The sequence below is a fragment of the Muntiacus reevesi genome, chromosome 2 (assembly GCF_963930625.1).
Source record: "Muntiacus reevesi chromosome 2, mMunRee1.1, whole genome shotgun sequence".
Classification (NCBI taxonomy): domain Eukaryota; kingdom Metazoa; phylum Chordata; class Mammalia; order Artiodactyla; family Cervidae; genus Muntiacus; species Muntiacus reevesi.
In genome coordinates this window covers 105678868-105700097 of record NC_089250.1, presented here as the reverse complement: position 1 = coordinate 105700097, position 21230 = coordinate 105678868, and the positions used below count along the sequence as shown (strand labels likewise).

The following is a 21230-nucleotide window of genomic DNA, read 5'->3' as shown; positions in this document are numbered from 1 at the left end:
ACGGCGCCCTCCCTCCTGCAGGCTCTCTGAAGGACTGTCCTGGGGGAAGACAGAGCGAATGGAAGACAGAAATACCCACTGCAGGCCACTAGGATCAAGACACTTGTCCAGGTCAGGGTTACACTCAGTGTCCTCTAAAGGCCCCTCCAGTCCTGAGACTCCTCCAGCCATTTGGGTCAGAGAATGGGCTAGAGGGATAAGGGAGGCTAGGAAGTCCTGGTGGGAATCGTTTCCCCAGAGTCCCTCCAGAATAAACCCCAGAGCTCCCCACTAAAGGGAAGAATGGGCCATTCACTCTCTTCCATCTGCCTGGAACCTGGGATCTTCATTCAAATGACAAGAGTCTATGGTAGTGCCTGACCAGGGCTGGAAAGGTGGGAGGGAGGTGGCCTCCCATCCAGCCCAAGGGACCACTTATTGGGCATCTACTGCATGCTGGGCAGAAACTTTGACATCATCTCATTTACTTCTCTCAAAACAATTTCACAAATGCAGAAACTGAGGCCCAGCTGCAGGTAAGACACTTGCCCAAGAGTAGACATCTGGTGAGCACCTGGTCAGTTAATTCCAGAGTCGTGGAATTAACTGTCTACCGACACACTGTCCCTTGCTCTCCTCGCCTTTTGGTGTGTGACAGCTGCCTCTCATCCCCTTCTCAGGAGGTCCTCAGGGTCCTGGCCCCCAGGGTGGTTGGCTGGGGGTCAGACTCCTCTGCGGCGAGGACAAGGAGTGGGGGCCAGGCGCTGGGATGGGGGTCACAGGGAGAGGGACACGGAGTTCTGTCGCAGCCAAGGCTGCAGTGGTCAGTGGCTTGTCCTTTTCTTTGGAGGGGTGCACCGTCCCTGTGGAGGGAGCCACATCTGGGAAGAGGCCGGGGACCGGGCGCGCGGGCAAGGGGGCGCTGCGACGCGGCAGGTGTGCCGGGTGCCATGACGACCGCACGGCCGGCGCGAGCCCCCTCCCCCGGGCCGGGAGCGCGAGCGGCTGGCCGCCGGCAGCGGGCGGTAGAGGCTAGAGCCGGGTGGTCAGCGGCGCGGCTCGGGAGCCTTCCAGCCCGGCCGCTGCCCGGTTTCCGCGCGGCGAGGGGAGGAAGACCCGGCTCTGGGCTAGGGCCTGCGAGCGCCGGACTGTGGGGCAAGGGCGCGCGCCAGCAACCCAGCACCGGAGAACCCCGTTCCTTGCCGGTTCGTAGGGGCCCGCTGCCTCCCTCCGTCGGGGACCGTCCTGGAGCAGGGCAGAGTGGGCAGGATGGACGGTGAGTGACCCCGGGGCTGAGGCTGGGGCAAGTGGATGGGTACCGAGGAGCTGTTAGCCTAGAGAGAGGGGAGGGGAGGGGGTGTTCCGATCGCAGAGGGCTGTCCAGAGCCCAACACTGTGACTCTGAGTGTGTGTGGGTCTGTGTGACAGTCAGACACACACTGAGAGAGGGAGAAAGACCTAGAGTGCTTTGCAGAGTGTGTGCCTGAATATGTGCGTGAGACAGAGAGAGGTAGGGGAAAGACCCGGAAGCCTCTATGCCCCGAGTGCCTAGCACACTCCCTCCTGCCTGAGAGGGGGCTCCTTTGAAACCAGGTGAGGACAGCTTACCTATTGGCGTTAAAGGAATTGTCATTCCTTCCAGGCGGCAAAGTCGGAGAGATGGAATTCTAGACAAGGTCTCCTCCATGCAAAATTTCCCTCCCTGGGAGAAAGGAGAGGGAACTATGGACCTGACCTCCAGAACTTTAAGGCAGGGGTCCCCAAACTCTGGGATCTAATGCCTGGTGACCTGAAGTGGAGCTGATGCAATAATCATAGAAATAAAAGTGCACAATAAATGTAACACACTTGAATCATCCCCAAACCATCCTGCCCTCCCACTCCCCTTACCCGCCTACCCCCCCACCCCCATCCCGGTCTGTGGAAAAATTGTCTTCCATAAAGCTGTTTGCTCCAGCCTTACCAGGTGTGGGGCCAGACCCCTGTCTCAGCCGATGTGGGCAAAGGAAACCATCTTTCAGCTAAGAAACTGGAGAATCCAGGGCTGGTCCACTGGCTTACTGGGTGTCTTTGGGGTTTTGCCTAAATCTCTGTGCGAGGTGGTGCTAGTGGTAAAGAACCTGCTTACCAATGCAGGAGACATAAGAGACGTGAGTTCGGTCCCTGGGTTGGGAAGATCCCCTGGTAGAGGAAATGGCAACCCACTCCAGTATTCTTGCCTGGAAAATCTCATGGACAGAGGAGCCTGGTGGGCTACAGTATATAGGCTCTCAGAGTCAGACATGACTGAAGTGACTTATCACGCATGCACTTTTTGCAACTGGTTACCTATCTCTTGAATGGAGAAACTTACATTCAGCTGGATTCACAGTGTGGCTGTGAGGGTAAAATAAGACAAGATGTGTTGAATAAAATCATACCGTAAAAGAAGGCTGCTCCAGGAGGTAATAAAACCCGGAAATTCCAAGCCAGTAGAATTGCAAACATGGCTGGCAAGAAAGAAAAGGGAGTTTTACAGAGCATTGTATGCAGTTGCGCTTGTTGCTTCCCAATGAGCTAGGGTTGGAAAGCGCACGCACACAAGATGCAATGAGAAATGCAGAACTCAAGATGCATCTAGAAGATTAGTGGGATCTGAAAGGATAGTGTTAGCAAAGCACCGAAGCCTCAGTGAACAGAAGCCAAGGAAAACTGGTAGAGACAGAGCAAAGTGCTTTCAAAGTTTGCATAAGGATAGCAGAGGAACCTGCGTTGGGCTTTGGCTTGTGGTGCATGTAACCTTAATATGCAAGGGAGGGCAGCCTAGCAGGGCGCACAGGCAATTTGACTTCAAATGGTGAAATGAGGGACATAAGGGGGAGATTGAAGCCCAAGATAAGTGATTGGATAAGGCATCAAGCCACATATAATCTAAGCTCATACAAATAACATCCCAGGGACCTGGAGGCATTCTCCGATGTAATCTTTGCCTTAGAGGAAATGACAGAGAATGAAGTGCCAGAAGACTGAAGATGGGCAAATGTTCTGATTTTCAGAAAGGAAGAAAGGGTAGATCAAAAACAAGCCCTAAACTGCTAAGAAAAATGTTGACCTGTATTTAAAATTTCAGAATAAATTATCAAACACTTAGTGAACACCTGTTGTTCAGTCACTAAGTAATGTCTGACTCTCTGTGACCCCTTGGACTGCAGCATTCCAGGCTTCCCTGTCCTTCACTGTCTCCTGGAGTTTGCTCAAACTCATGTCCATTGAGTCAGTGATGACATCCAACCATCTCATCCTCTGTCGTCCCCTTCTCTTCCTGCCCTCAATCACTCCCAGCATTAGAGTCTTTTCCAATGAGTCAGTTCTTTGCATCAAGTGGCCAAAGTATTGGAACTTCAGGTTCAGCATCAGCCCTTCCAATGAATATCCAGGGTTGATTTCCTTTAGGATTGATTTGTTTGATCTCCTCATTGTCTAAGGGACTCTCAAGAGTTTTCTCCAGCACCACAGTTCAAAAGCATCAGTTCTTTCGCACTCAGCCTTCTTTATGCCACCTCTCATATCTGTACATGACTACTGGAAAAACCGTAGCTTTCACTATACAGACCTAAGTTGGCAAAGTAATGTCTCTATTTTTTAATATGATGTCTGATTTTGTCATAGCTTTTCTTCCAAGGAGCAAGCGTCTTTTAATTTCATGGCTGCAGTCACTGTCTGCAATGATTTTGGAACCCAAGTAAATGAAGTCTGTAACTGTGTCCATTGTTTCCCCACCTATTTGCCATGACGTGGTGGGACTGGATACCATGATCTTCGTTTTTTGAATGTTGAGTTTTAAGCCAGCTTTTTCACTTCCCTCTTCCTCCATCAAGAGGCTCTTTAGTTCCTCTTTGCTTTCTGCCATAAGGGTGGGGTCATCTGTATATCTGAGGTTATTGATATTTCTCCCAGCAATCTTGATTCCAGCTTGTGATTTATCCAGCCCAGCATTTTAAGGAAATGACAACCCACTCCAGTATTCTTGCCTGGAGAATCCCTGGGACAGAGGAGCCTGGTGGGCTGCCATCCTTGGGGTCACACAGAGTCGGACACTTAGCAGCAGCAACTCTGCATGTAAGTTAAAAAAGTAGGGTAACAATATATAGCCTTGACATACTCCTTTCCCCATTTGGAGCCAATCCATTGTTCCATGTTCCAGGTTCTTGACCTGCATACAAATTTCTCAGGAGGCAGATAAGTTGGTCTGATATTCCTGTCTCTTTCAGAATTGTCCACAGTTTGTTGTGATCCACATAATCAAAGGCTTTAGCATAGTCTATGAAGCAGAAGTAGATGTTTATGTGGAATTCTCTTGCTTTTTCTATGATCCAACAGATGTTGGCAATTTGATCTCTGGTTCCTCTGCCTTTTCTATAATTCAGCTTATAAACCTGGAAGTTCTCAGCTCACGTACTGTTGAAGGATTTGAAGGACTGCCTTGCTACCATGTGAAATGAGCACAATTATCTGGCAGTTTGAACATTCTTTGGCATTGGCCTTCTTTGGGATTGGAATGAAAACTGACTTTTTGTAGTCCTATAGCCATGGCTGAGTTTTCCAAATTTGCTGGTGTATTGAGTGCAGCATTTTAATAGCATCATCTTTTAGGATTTGAAATAGCTCAGCTGGAATTCCATCACCTCGACTAGCTTTGTGTGTAGCAATGTTTCCTAAGGCCCACTTGATTTCACACTCCAGGATGTCTGGCTTTAGGTGAGTGATAACACCATCATGATTATCCGGTTCATTAAGATCTTTTTTGTACAGTTTTTCTGTGTATTCTTGCCACCTCTTCTTAATCTCTTCTGTTTCTGTTAGGTCCTTACTGTTTCTGTCCTTTATTGTGTCCATCTTTGCATAAAACATTCCGTTTGTATCTCTAATTCTCTTGAGATCTCTAGCCTTTCCCATTTTATTGTTTTCCTCTTTCTTTGCATTGTTCACTTAAGAAGGCTTTCTTATCTCTCCTTGATATTCTTTGAACTCTGCATTCAGTTGGGTATATCTTTCCCTTTCTCCTTTGCCTTTTGCTTCTGTTCTTTTCTCAGCTATTTGTAAGGTCTCCTTAGACAATCATTTTGACTTGTTGCATTTCTTTTTCTTGGGGATGGTTTTGGTCACTGCCGCCTGTACATTGTTATGTATGGTTTTGGTCACTGCCTCCTATAAATTGTTACGATCCATCGTTCTTCAGGCATTCTGTCTACAAGATCTAATCCTTCAATCTATTTGTCATTTCCACTGTATAATCATAAGGGATTTGATTTAAGTCATACCTGAATGGCCTAGTGGTTTTCCCTACCTTCTTCAATTTAAGTCTGAATTCTGCAATAACAAGCTGATGATCTGAGCCATAGTCAGCTCCAGGTCTTGTTTTTGCTGAATTAGAAGACAATAAAGTGATCAGACATCACAGAATTTTTTCAAAGGAGGCAGCCTGTACACTTGCAAAGATATGTGCACAAGAATTTTCATCACAGTGCAAAATTAGAAATCATCTAATGTCCCTAAGTTAAGTAAATTAAAGGATGAGAGCACTTGCAACAGCATGCTGTATGAGTTGTGTTTAGGATTTTATTTACTGGTATGAAAATATATTTACTAACTACTGTGAGTAACTTTTTAAAAAACAGGTTTTAGAACACACGTGTAGAATGGTCCCCTTTATACAAAATTAAACAGGCTTATTATTGAATGTATATGTAAAATACATGCAAAGAGAAGGTCACTAACATCTTTGGGTGCTCCTGCTTCTGAAAGTATACCCTGAGAGAAGGAGCTGATGCCTGAAAGTAGAGGTCAGGAGACTGAGATGGGAAAAGGAGAAAAGGCAAGAACAGAACTGAGTGTGTGGATGAACTGGGCTTAGTGGTGGTCCACTAGGGTTCTATTTCACTGGACGCCTTCTGAGAAAAGTGCAGAAGGCAGCCAAGATTTTCCCTACAGTGATGGGTACCTGACATCTGTTTGTTCCTCTTCACTGGTTGAAGGTTGCTCCACTCCCACAGTTCTAGGTTAATCCCTTTTGTGGCTTCAAAGAAAGCAAAACAGAGAGCCCTGGTGTTGGCTTGATGAGATGCTGGAAATGCAGGATACGGTCAACTTGGCCAGAGCCTTTGGGGTGTGGCTGGGAGCATCATAAAGGCAATGGCCACGGGGGCATCTCTGGGTGTGAAATTTCAGGGATGTTTATTTCACTCTTTTCTTTTGTAGTGCTCAGAACTGCTTTATAGTAAAGATATTGCTTTTTTTTATAAAAACAAATTTATTTTTCAAAAATAAAGAAAAAAATGTGGTGATGTGTAGTCATTAGGGGCCAATATTAGTGCTAAAAACAACTCAGGCTCAACCTCCCACGTTTCCTCTTTCACACTGGGTTTCTAAGAGGTAGAAAGATGAATTACGAGATTTCAGCAGGACCCTGCTAAGATCTCTCATGAGAGCCCTGTGAACTGAGCTGTGGCAAGGGGGCTGGAGGACTGATGACAAGACTTTTTATTAACTTTAATGCAGCTTAGAGGTCCCTCAGACTTTGACCTTGACATTTATGTCAAATAATTGAGAGGGAAAACAAAAGGCATGCTCATCAAATCTGTGGATAAGAGCCATAACACCCACATAGAAACAGGTTCAAAATTTAAACTAGGGTATCTTAACATTCTGGAACACTGGATCAAAACCAAGAAAATGAAATGTAAAGTGAATTGCAAAGACCTGAATTTAGGTCCAAAAAAATCAATTGCATATATTTCAAATAGAGGAGATCTGGCTTGTAATATTGAGGAAGGTTTCTGGGGAGATAAGAACCAACTGACTGACAGACGTGGGCCCAAAACTCCCACTTACTGAAAAGACCCTGAGATGTTCAGAGTGGGGAAAAAGGGCCGGGAGGGGGGGATGACCTTGGGGACAGGGTCCTATTCTTGTTCAAGGAGCAGAACTGGAACAGGTGGGAGACAAGTTGCAGTAAGACAACTCAACAATAGGAAGAACTTTCTGTCACTCAGAGTTGGCCTGGAAGCTGTGTCCTTGCCAGGTCTTATTAAGCAAGGGTCACTGACTGGCTGGATACTGACTGGAGGGCAGAAGGAGGCATTCTTGGGTGGCTGGACCAAAAATAGGGCCTGGAAGGTCTCTGAGGGACGCAGACAGACACTGCAGTCTGTCCGTCCTTCTGCAGAGTTGCTGGATCACCTGGGCAGGAGTCCCTCTCAGGCCTTCCCCACTGGGCCTTGGCTGATGGTGTGCTGTGCAGTGAGTCGGCAGAGGGCATGGTTCCCACCCTGCTCCCAGCCCAGCCCCAGTCTAGCAGCATCCTCAGAGCCTCTGGCAGCCTCCACAGCTGCCTGCCCAGCCTGGGAGCTCTGTGCTGAGGGAGGCCAGAGGCGGGGAGGATGTCTGCTCACACTGCCTGGTGGTGGTTGACCTGTGGGGAAGTGGCCCACACAGGGGAAGGCTGCCAGAGAGCGGAGCAAGCTAGCTGGTTTCCCTCCAGTGCAGGACCCAGAAATTTCTTGGAAATCCAGGTGGGTTCTGCTTTCCATGCTCCCAGAAATGCTGCCAGTGGCACTGTCAGAGTTGAGAACCACTGCTGTCGTGAATATTTTAATCATATTTATCAGAGCTTCCTTCTGATTAGAAAGGTTAGATCTCAAGTTCGTGCAAAGGAAAAAGAAATACTTAAAACACACTCTGTTACACACTGTTAACGTCTTTTGTTCTGGTTTTTTTTTTTGGTCATTTGTTCACACACACACACACACACACACACACACACACACACCTTTATATGGAACACAGTTTATAATGCTTCTACCTACTATTTTGTAACCATTACCACCTTGGTCAGCATTATCCTCCCACCATTAAAACTTGTTCTATTTCTTAAGTAAATCCCTAAAAATGGACTGGCTGGCTCTGGGAGTGCGTCTTGGATCAGGGTGCTAGATGGATGTGCCCTGTTTGCAAACGCTGAGCTGATGTGTGTCCTTCCAACCCCCACACTGCACAGCCACCCTCTGGTGTCACCAAGTGCTTTTCCTCTCTGCCAGTCTGGTTGATGGCATGCTTACCCAGTGTTCTTTTAAAACTGCATTTCTTTGATTACAAATGAACTTTTCATTTCATGTGTTTATTAGCTGTACTGTGTTGTGTTGTGTTCTTCAGCGGGTCAGGCTGTGTTTACCCTGAGGCTCTCAGGAAGTAGGCACTGAATGGTATAGTTCAGTTCAGTCACTCAGTTGTGTCCGACTCTTTGCAACCCCATGAACTGCAGCATGCCAGGCTTCCCTGTCCATCACCAACTCCCAGAGCTTACTCAAACTCATGTCCATTGAGTCAGTGATGCCATCCAACCATCTCATCCTCTATCATCCCTTTCTCCTCCCTCCTTCAACCTTTCCCAGCATCAGGGTCTTTTCAAATGAATCAGTTCTTCGCATCAGGTGGCCAAAGTATTGGAGTTTCAGCTTCAACATCAGTCCTTCCAATGAACACCCAGGACTGATCTCCGTTAGGATGAACTGGTTGGATCTCCTTGCAGTCCAAGGGACTCTCAAGAGTCTTCTCCAACACCACAGTTCAAAAGCATGAATTCTTCGGCGCTCAGCTTTCTTTATAGTCCAACTCTCACATCCATACATGACCACTGGAGAAGCCATAGCCTTGACTAGACGGACCTTTGTTGGCAAAGTAATGTCTCTTGCTTTTTAATACTCTCTCTAGGTTGGTCATAATGGTATAACTGGGTTTCTAATCTAGAGCTGAGCTCCATGTGGTACCAGGGCAGACCAGTAGGTGGCGCTAACGATGCAGTTATTAGTAGGAGAACTGTGAACTTGGTGGAGTACCCAGCTGGATTCCAGGCTCTGAACCTTCATTTTGGTGTTGCTTTCTCTCTCACACATCTTCCGGCTTTTCAGGGAGGCCCACAACAAGAGTATTATAAAATATTATTCTCGGATCCATTGTGCAGTTATAATACCATCAGCTCAGCTGCTGCTGAGTTAACACATACTGAGTGTTGTGTGTCCCACATTGTCAAGTTTTCTTCACATGTTATCTCACTCTTTTCAGTAAGTGTGAGCTTATCTCCATTTTGGGTTTCCCTTGTGGCTCAGCTGGTAAAGAATCCGCCTGCAATGCAGGAGACCTGAGTTTGATCCCTAGGTTGGGAAGATCCGCTGGAGAGGAGAAAGGCTACCCACTCCAGTATTCTGGCATAGAGGATCCTCTTGTTGGTTTTTACACAGCTTCCTGTGTCCTTATGTGGTGGAAGGGACAGGGGGGCTCTCTGCAGTCTTTTTAAAATAAAGGCACTCATCCCATTCATGAGAGATTGTCCTCGTGACCTAATTAGAGTTGACCCTTGAACAACACGGAACCGAACTGCACTGCTTCATTTATACACAGATTTTTTCCCAATAGATCCTTACTACTGTACTACACAATCTGAGGCTTGTTGAATCCATGGATGTGGATTCAGGGCTGACTGAGCTGAATTTAAAGTCATATTTGGATTTTTGACTGCACAGGAGTCAGAGCCCCAAACCACCCCATGCATTTTTCAAGGGTCAGCTATGTCTCCCGAAGGCCCTACTTCCCAATACCATCACATTGGATATAAATTTTGAGGAGACACAAATATTCTGTCTATTGCCTGAAGTCAGGAGAAGAGAGAGCTGGGACTTACCAGTCTGTGTGCATCCACTACCTCCAGGGTCTTTGCTCAAAGACCTTCAGCTCTGTGGTTCCCAGACTGGAGTGTCCATTGGACTCATGGGGAAGACACGTTAAAACAGAGATACCTGCGTTTCTGGTTCCCTAGATCAGGGGTGATTCCTGAGAATCTGCATTTCTAGCGAGTCCCAGGTGGGGCTGATGCTGCTGGTCAGGGACCACACACTGAGAACCAGGGCTTCCTCATCCTCTCTGCCCCAAGACTTTCCGTGGCTCAGAGCGTAATCTCTGAGAGCATCAGAATTCCCTGGAGGAAAGGGGAATGGCATAATTGGGTCCAACGGATGAAATTTTCACAGGCTGTAATGTATCCACAAGGGCACCAGGCAGATCCCCAGAAGGACAAGTCCAGGTGTTAATGAGGTCTCCAGCTGCTGGTATGGGGTCCAGATGGGGTGGGAGGCCTGCCTGCCTCCAACCCATCTCACCACCAGCCAGGGGAATTGCCAGGAATAGGAAGGAGTTTAAATAAATTGAGAATAAATCAGTCTACAGTGCTGGAAACTGTCCTAAGCGTAGAGAGTGATGCTCAGGCTCAGCCAAGGGTCCAGGGATGGGCAGGGTTGCTCACAGACACTTCTCAGGGCCAGCCTTTGGAATGTGAGCTCACTAAGCAGGCCCTTGAAACCCAGTGAAAGGCAGTGGGGCAAACACACAGGCTAGAATTTAGTTGAGCAGGTTTTGACAATTTCCTCTACTCATTCACACCCACAGATTTCCCCAAGTTATTCAAGTCGATTTTGAGGCTCAGCAAGAGTGAGTTAACTAAGGAGGCTTCCAACAGACTGTGATGGGAGTTCTTTCCAGAGGATCCTGGAAAAGGCCTCTCAACACTAACAACGCCAGCCTTGAGCAGGACCCTGTCACCTGACATCAGGATCCGCCTTTCCTTCCTTTTTCTCTTCACACACGTATTTATCCACTTAACAACCATTTAGTAAGCCATTTATTAACACAATGATTAGGCCCTGCTGAGATGCTGAGGATATCTTCCCATCAATGAGAAAGAAAAGATCCTTCCTCTCCAGGAGCTGATTTTCAAAGCTGGAGAAAAAAGAAAATCCAATAAACCTGGGAGCAAAGAAAATATTGGCAGACGAAAGAAAATAAGCAAGATGCCATGAGAGATAATAGTGGGCACCTAAATGAAATAATCAGGACATGCTTCTCCAAGAAGACAGCATTTAAGCTGAACGCTAAAGGAAGGGGAAAGGCAGAGGGACTAGGAAGAGATAAAGGTGTTAAGAGTGCGTTGGAGGTATCATGAGGGGACCAGAGCACAAAGAGCAAAGTGGAGAGTGGCAGGGGGTGAGGTCAGATCGATGGCGACAGGAATCAGGCCATGCAGTAAGGAGTTTGGGTTGTATTTGAGATGCAATGAGGAGTCTAGGCAGTAATTGTTAGTGGCTCCTGCTGAAAACATTGGTGAAAAGCTAATGCGGAACTTGATAGAGGAGGGATCATGCTGACATCACTTAAGCCCACTGTTCAACCTTAGCATTAACAAAGAGACCAGCAGGGAGTTCCCTGGTGGCCTAGTGCTTAAGATTCCAGGTTTTCACTACTGCAGCCCAGGATTCTGCAAGCTGCAGCCAAAAAAAAAAAAAAAAAAGAGAGAGAGAGTCCACCAGGCATAATCAGATCAAGCCTCTAGATCTAATTGTCATTTACAGGAAATACAGCAGACAGAGAGCAGAACGTGTAAAATGACATCAAGAGGGGGCAATCAGTGAAATCCAGTCTTCGAGATAGTCTACAGACAAATGACCCAGACATTTATATAATCCCAAGAGAGACCTGCAGAAGGGCCACTCAGATGATGAAACCACAGTGCCATGTCACTAGATTTCGGGGTGGTTTGCCACATAATAATACATAATAGAAATGGAAATCTCATTTGGATTCTCACCCAGACAAACCAGTTATTTAAAAAATTCTGTAAATCCTTCAGTAAAAAATAAATTAGTTAAAAAATCTAACAATGAGGGAATTTTAAATGCTGGATAATTGATAATATTGTGACACAATGGTTAATTTTGATACTGAGTTATGGATTTTTTGAGTTCTGTTTTTTAGAAACAATCTGAAATATTTGTGAATGAAAGAGAAGTGATTGTGCTTCAAAATCATCCAAGGAGAGGTGTGGGTATGGATGAAGCAAGATTGGCCTTGAGATGGTAATTGTTGAAAGTGAATAATGTACGCTTGGAGGTTCTTCTTACTCTTCTCTCTTATCAGTTAACTATATACTGTTATATACGTTCACTCTTACATTCTCTCTTGTACATGTTTGTTATTAAAATAAAGATGTTTGGGTACAATCGGATGCCCCTGGAGGGCCTAAGCAGAGTAGTGTCATTTCCTCCTCTCACTGTGCACCCGAGACTTCCAGCATCTCCTCCTCCACCGGCAGACCCTTCGCCCCTCCGAGTGCCCCCCTGCGCCTGCTGGTCCCTGTGGCCCCACCGTGCCAGCTTATTGGCCGTGCTTCCCCCAGGGTCTTTCTAGTCTCTGGTCCCGAGCCTCCTGTGGGCCTCCAGGCCAGTGGCTGAGTTCTGTATGCAACAGAAGATGCCCCAGAGACTCCTCATCTTCTGAACAGGCCCCATTCAGTCCCAGAGGAAAGCAGGAGGAGAGTTTACAAGACAATATCATGAGTCACCACAACTAATGACTCCCCAGAAGAGCTGTGGTTGGACACTCAGCCGCTCCTTCCACAGGTGCCTGGAGAAACACTCTGAAGCCCGAGACACATTAGAGACACAGAACCACACCAGCTCAGCTGCAGAGACCAGTGTTCTCCTGAGCGAGTCTGGGAACCCCTCTGGTCACAGTCCTGCCATTTCAAATGGAGTTAATACCTAACCTATTTACCTCATGAGACAGCAGGAAGGACTGGATCAAATAACAGACATGGAAAAGTGAAAATGTTAGTTGCTCAGTCATGTCTGACTCTTGGTGACCCCTATATCCTGCCAGGCTCCTCTGTCCATGGGATTCTCCAGGCAAGAATACTGGAGTGGGTTGCCTTGCCCTTCTTCAGGGGATCTTCCCAACCCAGGGGTTGAACCTGAGTCTCCTACATTGCAGGCAGATTCTTTACCATCTGAGCCACCAGGGAAGCCCAGGAGATATGGAAACGCTTGGCTAAAAGCTGTGCAAATGAAGCAGCTGATACCACAATGGGAGAAGGTGAAGGATGGGTGGAGACCTTGGCTTTGGATGGTCTGAAGAATTGAATGTGTGCCTTTGATCCTCAGCCCTGGTTCAGAGTCCCCTTTCCATCTTCCTCCCTCTAGTGCCTTCTTGTCTTCCACAGCTAAAGTCTGTGGCAATGGGGAGAAGGGACATTAAAGATATTGAGGGTGTAATAGTCAGGATCCCAGAAGAAAACAGGTGGTGCACTCAGGAAGGGTTTAACTGAAGACAGTTTGGTAGAGAGATTTGAGAGCAGGGAGAGGAGGGCAAGAGAACCAGCATGGGATGGTGATGCACACAGGGACTGGCAGTCACAGGCAGCTGCCGCTGCAGAGGGGAACCTTGTTATTGCAGCCCCGCAGGAACTGGAGCTGTGGAAGAGGAGTGACCCAGCTGGAGCTGCACCCATAAAGACAGCCCCATGGGCAGGCCTGGTCCAGGCAGGGAGGAAAGCAGGAGATGAACACCCTGACCTCTCTCTCCCCTACTCCTTCAATCTCCTTCAGTGCTTCCCATTGACTGAAACCCATTTAAAAAACCAGAAGGCAGGGAATAGAATCTAAAAAAGAGTGGATATAAAAAAAAAAGAGTGGATATATATATATATATATATGTATATATATATATATATATGCATAACTGACTCACTTTTGCTTACAGCAGAAACTCAACACTGTAAATGAACTGTAGTCCAATTAAAAAAAAAAAAAGACCCAGAGAGCACGGGAACCTGACTGACATAGGTTCCTGAGAGGTCAGCCTCTGGGGCAGAGAGCAGGGCTGAGAAGTATGGGGCTTGGATGCAGCACAGTGGGACTGTGTGCAAATGGAGAGTGACCAACATTGGGAAATGACACGAGAGGTGGACAAGCGGGTTGGGAGGTGTGAGATCAGGGTCTGAGTGGCTGTGTTGAAAGTCTTAGATCGGTGAATCCAGTTGCAATTGGAATTGAGCTCATGCCCGGATGCTGGGCATGGTCAGGGTCTGGAGCACAGAAGGATCTTCCAGTGGTGAGAAGTCAGTCATCTCTTCTTCACCTAAGATCCTGACCTATGTGCTCCTTTGCACCTAGGGGAGCCCTCCCAGCCTTCTAATAGCAGCTGGCCCCCAAGCGAGAATGGGAGTGATGCTGAGGCCACCCCGACTGCAAACCTCACCTTCTCCTCCTACTACCAGCACTCCTCCCCGGTGGCTGCCATGTTCATTGTGGCCTACGTACTCATCTTCCTCCTCTGCATGGTGGGCAATACCCTGGTCTGCTTCATCGTGCTCAAGAACCGGCACATGCGCACTGTCACCAACATGTTTATCCTCAACCTGGCCATCAGCGACCTGCTGGTGGGCATCTTCTGCATGCCCACCACCCTTGTGGACAACCTCATCACTGGTGAGTAGAGGCAATGGAGGCAGCTTTCCCCTGAAATCACAGCTGGCCTGATCTCCTGGCCAAGGTGCTGTTGTCTCAAACTCCCCAGCCTTACGGCTGAGGGATTAGACTAGAAAAAACAGATACAATGAATTAATCATTTGCTTTGTTCCAGGCTTTGTGTGACTTATTCTTCCTGCATTATTTTAGCTAATCCTCATAACAATCCAATGAAGTATGCATTATTGTTATCCCCAATTGATGGATGAGGAAACTGAGGCTCAGAGTGATTAAGGGGCGGTTCTGTAGTCTACACAACTAAGTGTCAAGTCCCACATTCTCACATCTGTATTTCTAACCATTGCACCTTTCAGTCCTACTCTCCCAGGGAGCTTCCATCTAGTTCTGGACAGAACTAGAACCAGCAGGAAGAAGTGGTAAGGAGGCAAGTTTCCTCTGAATAGGGACCTAAAAACTAATTTGAGATGTTCTCCACCAAAGGGTTCCTGCCTACAGGTATTGTGCTCCCTGGCACTGGGAATATCTTAAGTAGGGACTGGCTGGCTGTTTAGCAGGGATCTGGTAGAGGGATTCAAGCAGAACTAGGCACCCGACTTCTAAATTCCTGCCCAGTATCTAGAAATGTCAGAAGGATCCCACTATCATCTACCTTCTCCCAGGATTCACTTTTCTTGTTTCAGAGTAAGGCGCCGCAGAGTCAAGGTGGGAAGGACTAGTTTCCAGAGCTGGGGAGACCCCTAGAGGCCTGTGCCTGCAGCTTCTGAGCTCAGAGCTCCCAGAAACAGGATTCAGAGCCTGGACAGCCCCATTTGGAGTGACTGTGGTGTCTCTGTGGTATAGTTGGTTAGCACGTTGGGCTGTTAACTGAAAGGCTAGTGGTTCAAGCCCACCCAAGAATGCTCTCCCTTATGTCAGCTATTTGGGCTTCCCAGGTGTCTCAGCAATAAAGCATCTGCCTGGAATGCAGGAGATACAGGAGATGCAGATTCTATCCCTGGGGTTGGGAAGCTCCCCTGGAGGAGGAAATGACAACCCAGTCCAGTATTATTGCCTGGAGAATCCCATGGACAGTGGAGCCTGGCAGGCTACAGTCCATGGGATCACAAAGAGTCAGACATGACTGAGCACACACTACCACACACCACAGCTGATGTGAGGTTGGGGGACTCACAAACCCAGGAAGTGAAGCCAGGGCTGTCCCTTTCCCCTTGGCTGTCCTCTGGCTAAGCCTGGTGGGATCTTTAATCACAGCTGAATCACAGGTTCTTTCAGAGATGCTGAACAGAGGCCGTGCATCCTTCTTCCCAAAACACACACAAACATATGCATGCACACACACATGCACATGTGCATATACATAAAGGTGTGCACACACGCTTGCACGCTCACCAGTTAACAATAGTCTGGTGAGGTCACTAGTTGGTTACAGTAGTCTTCCAGTCCTTTTTTATCTGTATAAACCGTTGTTTATTTAACAACTTCTTAATGTGGGCATTTAGAGTTTCTCTGATATTTTGCAGTTACAACAGTGCTACAATGAATAACCCTGTGCATATATATTTTGTGTCATCAGAGGTGTATATTCAGAGTAGAGTGAGATTGTTAGATCAAAAGACAAGTGCATAAATTAGGCATTGCCTAGTTCCCCTCCAGAAGGACTGTAATGATTTGCATTCCCACCAGTGATGTCTGAGAGCTCCTGTTTCTCCACAGCAAGTATCATTTGCGTTTTTTTAATTATGAATGAGGTTTGAACATTTTTTCATGATTTTCCGCCTGCTCTCTACAGCAATATTGACTTTCCATGACATTTAAACTCCCTGGCACCCAGATCAAACTCTCAGCACTGATTCATAGTGATTTAGAGACAAAGAAATTGTAAATTAATCTCCCCCTTCATTTTCACATCTGTAAAAAGGAGATAGTAATGGGGCTGTAGTGAGGACTGAGCGGGCCAGTGCCTGGTACCTCGTAAGGGTGCAGACAGAAAATCAACATGGCAGAGGCTGTTGGTGAAAGAAGACCCCAGTCTTGGGAGATGACCCCTGTCCGCAGGCAAAACAGATAAGAACAAGCTGCCCCTCCCCATCCCAGGCCTAGAGGGTTGGAAACACCAGGTAGTTACCAACAGAGAGCCTCAGGTAGCCAAGATGTGAACCTGGATACCAGTCCTGAAAGCAGGTGGGACCCAGGTCTCATGAGAAAGCAGAAGCTCAGGGATCAGAGTGAGGACATCAGGTACGATGGGCTAGAGCTGCTTATATCTCCCCCCACTTGTGAGTCAGGATGGATCTATCCTAGTAGGTCTCCACTTCGCCTGCCACTTAAATCTCCTGGGTTGATTTGGAAAATATGGTGGTTTGAGTCCCACCCTTAGAGATTCTGTTTGTAACTAGTCTGGCATGGTCCTGGGCACTGATCCTTTTCCAAGCTCTCAGTTGATTCTAGTGAGCAGCCAGGTTTGAGAACTACTGGCCTAAAACTTGGAGCTGGGCTATGGGAGCAGAAAGCCAGGCAGGGCTGGATGGTTCTAAAGCTCATGGAGAAAAATTGCTGGTCAGTATAAAGGCTGTCTCTAGTAGGGCTGTCCACAGAGGTACCAGCCGGTTAGCACCTCACTCCTGGAAGCGTGTAAGCAGAGGTGGAATGACAACCTACCTCGACTGGAGGAAAGATACAAGCCACAGAGGGGACTGGCCCGGATGGCTGGAGGTCTCTGGCTCTTTGTGGATGAGGCGTCTCTCACTCTGGTGGCCTCTGTCATTGCAGGGTGGCCCTTCGACAATGCCACGTGCAAGATGAGCGGCTTGGTGCAGGGCATGTCTGTGTCTGCTTCCGTTTTCACGCTGGTGGCCATAGCTGTGGAAAGGTGAGAGGGTTCCTGGCTGGGTTATCCTGGGTTGACTGGGACACAGCATGAGGATTAGCTGCTGTTTCCACTGCCAGGCCTGCAGAAGGCCAGGACTGCTCTGTGGTCTGTGGTCCTGAACCACAGAGGGAAGGGTGGTGGGACTGCCTGCCCTCTAGAATTGGGGGACTGCAGAGGATACTGCCACCTCCTTCTGGAAGATCTGGAGGCAGCTCCTGAGGAGCTTTAAAAGGTATTCCTGGGCCCTAAGAGGAGCCTGGGGACAGTCCTGTCTCCTGAGCAGTAGACCTCCTGGCTGGTCCCTGACTCCCCAACTCCACCATCTTCTGCTGCTTCTGGTCTTTCAGCCTCAGATTCCATCAGTCTCTGATTAGCGTTGGTCTGCTAATAGAATGGAGCCAGGGACCAAGCAGTTTGCTTTGTAAGCAACACAACTGATGCAGTTGCAAGGGGGTCCTCCTCCCTCTCCATGAGCCCTTTCAATAAGGGTGCTTATCCCAGAGCAAGGGAGGCAGGAAGGTAAGTTGGAGGGCTGCCTAGCTGGATGACCTTTTGGTAAGTCATTTAACTACGTTGAGCCTCCGTTTTATCACCTGTCAAATAATCCATACCCTACCAGGTGGCTGGGAGGCTTCAATGAACTTTTGTTTGTAAAGCTGATACATACTACCTGGTACGGAGACCATATGTCAGCAGTTAATAGTACTCTATTTCATCTTTACAGCCACACCCTCCTCCTTGTCTTCTTCCAAATTCAGGCACTACTAGCTCCACCCTTCCTAGAATCTAGTGTCCTCATCATCCTCCACTTCTGCCCTCATCAAAACCAGTCTTTTGTGACCCAGTGAAGAAGACAGCTGGGGAGATAGAACTGGGTCCCCATCTGCAAGGCCACTAATTAGCTGGGCATTTGGGGGAAGTCCTCCTTCATTGGTCTTCATTTTCTTGTCATTGTTAACGATGACAATGTCTCCCAGTGGTGTTTGGGTATTCTTCAAGTTCCTATCTCCTCTGGGAACGCTTCCTGGTCTGTCCTAGGATCCTTCTCCATTCATTAAGTGCTATTGCACTTAGAGCCAGTACTATGTGCTTTAAGAATTATTTGTTTTCTGGCAGTTCCTTAAATATTTGATGTTATGAAACCAGGAGGCCAAAGTCAGGTAGGTTGAGAAAACAAGGCTTGAGACAAGCTGTGGGAGAAGTGGAAAGTGCTCAGGTGGGGAAAAGGATAGGAGGGAGGAGAGCAGGACAGTTTGGTGAAGTGGAAAGAACAGTTGGCTGGGAGTCAGCTGTGTTCTAGCGCAGGTTTAGCCCTTAAATTGCCCCATGACTTTCCTAAACTAGATGGGCATCTTTGACCAGGAGAACGGGGTACATGTATTTTTTGAAATGCTTCAGGAGATTCTAATGCACAGTGAGGGTTTACGGCTGCCAGTTTATATGGCATAGTGGAGCAAGACAAATCTGTATTCAAGCCTGGTCCTTGGTACTAGCTAGGTGTGTGACCCTGAGCCAGTTACTTAACACCTCTGAATCCCATATGTAAAGTAAGGGTATAATAATAATCACAGTTGAGACATCCTAAGGAGGAAATGGTGCAGAACTGTCTTGATACTATGGAGGCACTGTTGGAAGGATGCTGGCTAAGATGACATAGGGAGAGCCTGTCACATAGACTCCACACCTGAGCTCCCAAGGTTTTCTGGAGAAGCCATAAACAGCTAAAATTTGTTTTCTTTGATACACCTACCCAGTCGGCCTACTCAGGGACAGAATCTGCCAACTAAGTCACTGCTAGCTGCCAGCTACTCAGTTTATCCTCCAAAGTGCACGAACAGGATTCAGTTTTTGTGAAACCTGCCCTTTCGTCTTGTTCCATGGCCACCCAACCTTGGAGTTGATTGCCCTATAATAGGGTGAGAAACCAATTTGCTTGTCAACGAACATAATTAACACCTGAGCCTTCTCTGACACTGCCTAAGGTGCAATGGTGGAGGTGAAGTGCCCCAGCCCCGCCATCCCCCAGCCCTCTGCCCTCCATGGGGTTGGCACTCATCCCTGGGGCCCTCCCAGACCCCTTGCTTTTCTTTCCTCCGTCACAGGTTCCGCTGCATCGTGCACCCCTTCCGCGAGAAGCTGACCCTGCGGAAGGCGCTGGTCACCATCGCGGTTATCTGGGCGCTGGCCCTGCTCATCATGTGCCCCTCGGCCGTCACGCTGACCGTCACGCGCGAGGAGCATCACTTCATGGTGGACGCCCGCAACCGCTCCTACCCGCTCTACTCGTGCTGGGAGGCCTGGCCCGAGAAGGGCATGCGCAAGGTCTACACGGCCGTGCTCTTCTCGCACATCTACCTGGCGCCGCTGGCGCTGATCGTGGTCATGTACGCGCGCATCGCCCGCAAGCTGTGCCAGGCGCCGGGGCCCGCTGGCGCCGGCGGCGGGGAGGCGGCGGCGGAGGGCGGGCGAGGCGCGCGGCGCAGGGCGCGGGTGGCGCACATGCTGGTCATGGTGGCGCTGTTCTTCTCGCTGTCCTGGCTGCCCCTCTGGGCGCTGCTGCTCCTCATCGACTACGGGCAGCTGAGCGAGCCGCAGCTACACCTGGTTACCGCCTACGCCTTCCCCTTCGCCCACTGGCTGGCCTTCTTCAACAGCAGCGCCAACCCCATCATCTACGGCTACTTCAACGAGAACTTCCGCCGAGGCTTCCAGGCCGCCTTCCGCGCCCAGCTCTGCGCGCCGCCGAGGGGCAGCCACCGGGAGGCCTACTCCCAGCGGGCCAGCCGGCTCCAGCGCACGCGAGCGTTCGTGGAGGTGCAGCCCAGCGACTCAGGCCTGCCCTCCGAGTCGGGCCCGAGCAGCGGGGCCCCCAGGCCCGGCCGTCTCCCGCTGCGCAATGGCCGCGTGGCTCACCATAGCTTGGCCGCCGAGGGTCCCGGGTGCTCCCATCTGCCCCTCACCATCCCAGCCTGGGACATTTGAGGGGGATGCGGAGCGCAGGCCTCTGAACCCGAGGGCCACGACCGCACATGTGACACCCAGGCATGACAGCGTCTGGTGTGGTGGTAGGAGAGGCTGCCATATGTCTCCCTCTCAAACACAAGGCAGTGAACTGTTGTTAGTGGAATCTTCTCCATCTCCTTCCCCCTCAGACAGAGGCAGAGGAGGGGAAAGAGAGAGGAGCTGTTTCCCTGAAACCCTCTGCAGCAGAAGCCACAGGGATCATTAGGCATCATCTCACTGAATTCTCACACTTTGGGAATAGGGTTTCTTATCCCCCTTCTGGGGCTTTCCTGATAGCTCACTGGTAAAGAATCTGCTCGCCAAGAAGGAGATGCCAGTTGAATCCCTGGGTTGGAAATACCTCTGGAGAAGGAGATGGCAACCCATTCCAGTATTCTTGCCTGAGAAATCCCACGGACAGAGGGACCTGACGGGCTACAGTCTATGGGGTCGCAAAAGAGTCGGACACAACTTAGTGACTGAACAATAACATACTCCTTCTACTGGTGCAAAACTGAGGCTGGAAGAGGAGATGAGACTAGTCTGTCTCTCAACTAGAGCCTGCATGACTTCAGAGCCTGCCTGTCTGGTTTCGACCATCTCCAGCTGCCTCCAGCTGCCTAAGCTGTGCTTAGGGCGGAGCACAATGAAAAATGTGAATCCTAATTAGACATCTGGGAAGAAGTGAAAAGCAAGGCTGGCCTGTCCATCTGATGCCTGGTGTCCATGTCCTGGAGTCTCCTATGTATGACTGAAGCCACTCCCCTGATCCCTTCCCAAGAGAACACAGTGTGTTCTGTGTAGGTTTGTCTTGTTTGTTTCAAGTGTCTGGGGCCATTCTCTTCTCCCCAAAGTACCATTAACAGGGCGTCATGCCTGAGCATGAGCTCTATAAAGAAAACTGAACACCAAAGTATTGATGCTTTTGAACTGCGGTGTTGGAGAAGACTCTTGAGAGTCCCTTGGACTGCAAGGAGATCCAACCAGTCCATCCTAAAGGAAGTCAGTCCTGAATATTCATGGGAAGGACT

The 21230-nt window shown here is 48.7% G+C and overlaps 1 protein-coding gene across 1 annotated transcript; it reads left to right on the top strand.

Annotated features, from left to right (window-relative positions):
- Positions 1-1196: 1196 nt before the first annotated feature.
- NPFFR1 (neuropeptide FF receptor 1) lies at positions 1197-20178 on the top strand. Its single transcript, XM_065919876.1, has 4 exons — positions 1197-1255; positions 14013-14327; positions 17097-17196; positions 19299-20178. The coding sequence occupies exons 1-4, from the start codon at positions 1249-1251 to the stop codon at positions 20176-20178; spliced, it is 1302 nt and encodes a 433-aa protein (XP_065775948.1). The 5' UTR covers positions 1197-1248.
- The last annotated feature ends 1052 nt before the right edge of the window (positions 20179-21230 follow it).